This window comes from Symphalangus syndactylus, chromosome 12, assembly GCF_028878055.3.
Source record: "Symphalangus syndactylus isolate Jambi chromosome 12, NHGRI_mSymSyn1-v2.1_pri, whole genome shotgun sequence".
Classification (NCBI taxonomy): Eukaryota; Metazoa; Chordata; class Mammalia; order Primates; family Hylobatidae; genus Symphalangus; species Symphalangus syndactylus.
Window position 1 is genome coordinate 80,766,180 of NC_072441.2, and position 5,782 is coordinate 80,771,961.

At 48.5% G+C, this 5,782-nt stretch overlaps 1 protein-coding gene across 1 annotated transcript; it reads right to left on the minus strand.

Moving 5' to 3' along the window:
* Positions 1–5,002, minus strand: CRNN (cornulin). The gene is made up of 3 exons (XM_063628050.1): positions 4,953–5,002; positions 2,858–3,008; positions 1–1,698 (listed from the first exon to the last, which is right to left on the minus strand). The coding sequence occupies exons 2-3, from the start codon at positions 2,993–2,995 to the stop codon at positions 352–354; spliced, it is 1,485 nt and encodes a 494-aa protein (XP_063484120.1). The 5' UTR covers positions 2,996–3,008; positions 4,953–5,002; the 3' UTR covers positions 1–351.
* Positions 5,003–5,782: the final 780 nt, after the last annotated feature.

Below are 5,782 nucleotides of genomic sequence, written 5' to 3' on the forward strand. Positions count from 1 at the left end.
CCAGTTGCTTAAGGTTTTATTGATGCATTAGGGTAGATGGGGCAACAGAGAGATGTCAGAGATAAAAATAGTCCTGAAACCCCCCACAAGATGAGGACAATTCAGTACAAAGGGGTGACTTGCTCTACGTCTTCCTGCTCCTGAGAGGGTCTGCACCGCAAAGCAGGTAAGAGAGAAGAGTTTAGGATAGAAAGCTCCTTGCAGAAATGATCTCATTGAGAAAGACCTAAAAGGGAAGCTGCATAATAAAGAGCTGATGTCCAGGGATGCACCCACTGGATTGGCCATGCAGGACAAGCCAACCTCTCTCCAGCTGTCTTCTTCCAGTACTGGACATTGGAGTCGGGGAAGTCATGGCTTGTTGCTTCTCAAGTAGGAATACAGCTCCCTAGCTGTGATGCCTCGCTTCTCTTCTGGCTGGGCTGCATCCTGGCCCTGTGCTGAGGAAACACTGGTATGCAAGTTGCCCTGGTCCAGCCTGAGGATCATTGTCTCCTTTGAGTGGTCATCAACCCATTCCTCACCAACCACTGTGGGCTGTCTGTCTCCCTGCCCTTCTGTCACACAGCGCCTTGGGTGAGTGCTGCTCCATTCCTGCCTTCCTGACTCAGTGCTTGCCCCAGTCTGGGCCTGTCCTCCCGGTACTGTCTCTCCTGCCTCAGGGTTGCTCACTTGTGTCCATTTTTGACCACTGCTTGGCTGCGTCTGGGTCTGTCCCTGTTCTCTAGCCCCTCCGTGGCTTACAGTTTGGCTTCTGTCCTGCTCCACAGTCTGGGTGTGTGACCCTGCCTGTATCTGAGCATGTCGTCCTGTCATAGCCTGGTTGGTCTCGCTCCTGCCTTGACCGTGGTTCTCAGTCCCTCTGTTCTGGTCATTGGTGGATTCCTGTGTCTGGGTGCTGGTGCTTCCTGTCTGGTGGCTGCTGTCCTGCTCCACGGTCTGGGTGGGTGTCTGGGTGTGTGTCCCTGCCTGTATCTGAGCATGTCCTCCTGTCACAGCCTGGCTGGTCTGGCTCCTGCCTTGACTGTGGATCTCAGTCCCTCTGTTCTGGTCATTGGTGGCCTCCTGTGTCTGCATGCTGGTTCTTCCTGTCTGGTGGCTGCTGTCCTGCTCCACAGTCTGGGTGGCACCTGCCTGGGTCTGAGTTCCAGATCCAGTCACAGTCTCACCTGTCTGGTGGGCTCTGTCCTCTTCCCTGGTCTGTGGCTGTCTCTCTGGCCTCACCTCTGTTGTCTGATTCCTCTTGCCTTCTCCAGCTTTCTGGGTCTGCTCTGTGTGCCCAGAGAGTTGTATCTGCGGGCTTGTTCTTTCCTGGCTCTGGGACTCAGCTTGCTTGTCATAGCTGCTGACCCACGCAGAGCCAGTGGCCTGAACCTGGGTCTGAGCCCCAGGCCTGTTCTGCTCTCTGGAATCCTGCTGGCTCTGTCTGTGGCTGCTCCCCTCATAATGCCCTTTCCCCGCCCTTCCCACTTCAGTGCCACTTCTCTGTCCTTCGCCCAGCTCCTGCGAGGCCCCAGAGTGAAGGCTTCCAGACTCTTGAGAGCCGCAGGCTCCCTCAGGACTCTCGCTCAGTGTCTTGAAACAGGCCTGGGCAACTTTAAACACCAAGACCAGGAATTCCTTGAATTCCACAGTCCCTGTGTGGTCTTCATCCAGCAGACACAGGACCTCATCCACAGTTGCTGGATCGTGGGGTTTCTGAGGAGAAGATGAGGTGGAGTCAGCATCCCTCCCCTGAGGAGGACATGGGCAGGCCCCTTCCACTCTGCTGCCAGCTTCCCCTGCCTCAGACCACACATTCCACACACATACGGCTACAGCAGCAGCAAGACTTAATTGCCTTTATTTTATTTTTTTTTTAGTCCTGTCTTTCTCCCTCAAGTATAGACAGCATTTTTTGTTTGGTAGCCTCTATTTGGCACAATTTCTGGGCTACAGGAAAATTAGATAAAGATTTATTGAAGAGTTAATAAAGTATTGAATTCACAATGCAACTGTTTGGGCTCTCAGGTTGACTGTCTGGGCTGCCCTTGGCACCTTGCCCCTGGCACTGAGGCCTTAGTCTCTTCAGCAGGCCCAGCACAAAGAGCAGCAGGTTGGGAACACAGCCCCATGGGAATTCTGTGTGCTCCTCATTGAGGCCCAGATGTTTTCCCATGATAAAGAGGGAGGGATGGATTGGGCCCGCAGGGCTGCCCTGAGCATGTGGATGCAGCATCCTTCCGTGCCCATACATCCTTGTCCCTAAGGCCATCATCATCCCAGTTGCTTTAGATGCAAACCAAAGACAGGAAAGTGCATCAAGACCTTGGTTCTGGTTTGCCAGGTGGGGTGGGATGAGGCTCCAAAGTCTCCCCCTAGCTATTAACAACCTGCTCTTCAAAATTTCATTTCTGATGTGATCTGTCTGCTAATATTTTTGAGTAACTGCTTTGTGCAAGCCCAGAGCTATGCTTCTAATGAATGTCTATGAATGGATGATTACATTTCAGATAGATGTGGGAAATATTTACTGTATCAAATTTAAGAGGCAGCAGAAAGCAGCAATTATTTTCATTCTGAAATATTCCAAGGCTCTGCTCCTCTCTGAGTTGTCCTTTTAGAGCCCTTTTATCTTGTCTTTAAGTTAGAATGAATTAAAACCAAGGTTTTAATCTAAAGAGGCAGGACTTGCCAACTCCCATGACCATCTCTGGTTCTTTCACCTTCTTTTTTTCTGCCTGCACAGCTGCCATCTGTCCTGGCAGGCCTGGGTTTAGCTGCTGCCTCCTCAAATTCCCCAGGCAAGGCCTCTGCAGGCAAACAAGGTTTCACTCTCCTGCTATGTCCCCTCTCCACCCGGGTCAGCATGCCGTACCACAATCACATCGGCAAACTCTTGCTCCAAGAGTCTTTTCAGCTCCCCTCGGGTGAGTGCTGTGCAGTTGCCCTCTGTCCTTGCATAGCGCCTGAAGGCCTCGATGATCCCATTAATGTTTCGCAGTAACTGAGGCATCTTTGAAGTCAACCTGGAAAAGATGAAAAGTCCCCTTTGGAGGCTCCGTAATCAACCTCAGCTGTTTCCTTTACGGCACGTCTGCTGCTAGGTCTTTCCTTGCACGTTCAGCTCTGATTTTAGTCTTCCTTTGTCCTTTCCTACGTAATGCATCTTATGTATGGGAAGGAGGAGCACACAGGATGGAGGCAGGTTCCTGAGTCAGGATTAAATCCTGGCCCCACCACCTAAGTACGGTGTGAGCTGGGACAAGTTGCTTTGCCTCTCCATGCCTCAGTTTACTCATTGTAAATGAAGGTGATATTAGTACTCTATGGGATTATTGTGAAGATTTAAAGACATAATTCATAAAAAGCACTTGGCAGATGCCTGGCTTATATTAAGTGCTCCTTATTAAATATAATTATTATGCTATTATATACATATACAAACATATAATTTTTGTACACCTATATAATCACTTTACTGCTCACAAGGCACTTTCCTGTACATCATCTCTTCTAATCCTTATTATTTCCACTTTTTTTTAATATGTGAGGAAACAGGCTCAGAGAAGTTAGGCCACACAATTATTAAGGAGCCAAGAAATCCTAGAATCCATCTCTCCTTAACCCAAATGCAATGGGCTTTCTAGGATGTACCCTGTGGACAAGATTTATTTGTTTATCACAAGGGTGTTAGGGTCCCATTGGGAACACCAAGAGGAAGTAAATACATGTGTGAGTCAACCCCTGTCTTGGATGGGAGCCAAGCAGAAATTCCAGGGACACATCCCTCCTTTCTTGTTGTTTTTTGGGAAAGTGGGAAGAAACTGGGCTACCACCTGCTGGGAATGCTCAGGAGGGGGGAACCTCCTTTGGGTGGGAGGCCTTCACAGCCCTGGGACTTATCAGAGAAGTCAGCTTGCCCAACAGGCGCATGGCTCCATCAGGCCCAGGTTTCTGGTGACCTATGAGTTGGTTCTTAATCAAAGGGAAAGCTTTTCTTTTTCATTAGCTAGAAATCTGGAGGTAGATTGAGGTGAGGCCTGAGTTTGGCTGCATGAACAAAAGGAAAAGAGACGTGAAGACTCGTTAAGCAGAAGCCTTGGAGAGACCCAAAGGAGGAGATGGTATCAAAGATGACAAGTCTCAAATGCAAGGGGAGATGGAGCCTGCAGCAGCTGGAAAGCCAGAGAGAGGATGGGATGAGGCAGATATAGGTAGGAGAAGAAAGAGAAAAAGGAAGGAAGGAGACTTGAGTTCTAGAAAAAGCAGATCACTGTGGCCATGAGGACTCAGTAGGTTATAGCAAAAGGTGGGCTGTTCAGGAGAAACCCTTTCTAGGACCTGGTAACCAACAATTTCAGGCAAACTTTTCATCAAGGTAAAAAACTGGGAATGTTTTTCCTCAACATAGATGAAAAATATCTTTCTTTTTTTTAAAACATGTAGCCGACTTTAACCACTGACCTTTAGATAATAAAATAATAAGATGAGCTTTTACTTACATTTTAGATTCCTTAGAATAAATCTACACATATTTTGCCTAAATATCACCCTGGTGTAGGAGAGGGGAATCATGTAAGCCCCTTCATCCATGACACAGTTTGATCTTATTGTCTAGGTTGGCATAAGTAAACTGATTCTGATCCCAGAGACTCTCAGCACTGCAAAGAAGCTTCCAGAGCCTTAGAAACAAGAAACCTTTGCTGATCCAGGAAGGCACATGGGTGGCCCCATAGCAGCTGCCCACACAGTTTCCCAGTGAGAGGAGCTGCTCCCAAGCCAGCCTCAGGGAGGAGGAGAAAGCCCGATTGCTTCAGGAGAGCATGTTTCCCAACGTTAGCGCTGGTTTGCCCAATGCCCACAGTCTAGCTCTGAAGGATGCATAGCCCATACCTGACTGCCCTAGTTTTATGAGCTCAGATCACCAAGACAATGAGAATGAGAAAGAGGTTTCTTATGAGGGGACTTACCTAATGCCCAGGTGGGATGAAACAAATGGCTGTTAAGTGGTGTGAGGAGTACCAGGTCAGTGTGATGAGAACCTTTTATAGGGGTTTTAACCAAGGCTCTTGATTTAGACAGGATATCCTGCCCTATGGGAAGGCTTGATTCATCCAAGATTCAGCCCAGCCCAGCCCCACCTCCTCTTGTCTCTGTTTTACCTGCTGATGTGTGACTGCCTTGGTCTAATTAATAGGCCCCTCCTACCACATTTGGTGCCTTCTGTAGCTGAGTCCTCTTGACAGGGAAGCTTCTTTCCATTGTGATGGGCTCAGCAGTGCTTGGTACAGGCTGGGGTCCTGGTGAACATTCTTTGTCTCCATGAGCCTACAAAGTTATGGGACTCTTTCCTTTTTTTTTTTTTTTTTGAGATGGAGTGCTGCTCTGTGGCCCAGGATGGAGTGCAGTGGTGCGATCTTGGCTCACTGCAACCTCCGCCTCCCAGGTTCAAGCAATTCCCTGCCTCAGCCTCCTGAGTAGCTGGGATTACAGGTGCCTGCCACCATGCCTGGTTAATTTTTGTATTGTTAGTACAGACAGGGTTTCACCATGTTGAACAGGCTGGTCTTGAACTCCTGACCTCGTGATTCACCTGCCTCTGCCTCCCAAAGTGCTGGGATTACAGGCGTGAGCCACCGTGCCTGGCCACTCTTTCCTTTTTTAATATAAATGTTCAAGAATATATCTATTGAGGTTAACTTTTACAAAGTAGCCACTCTGAGAGCCCTCTCAGAACATCACCCACATGTTTTTGTGGTGATGTTATTTAGAACTGCTATTACTTAGAACACTTTTTGAA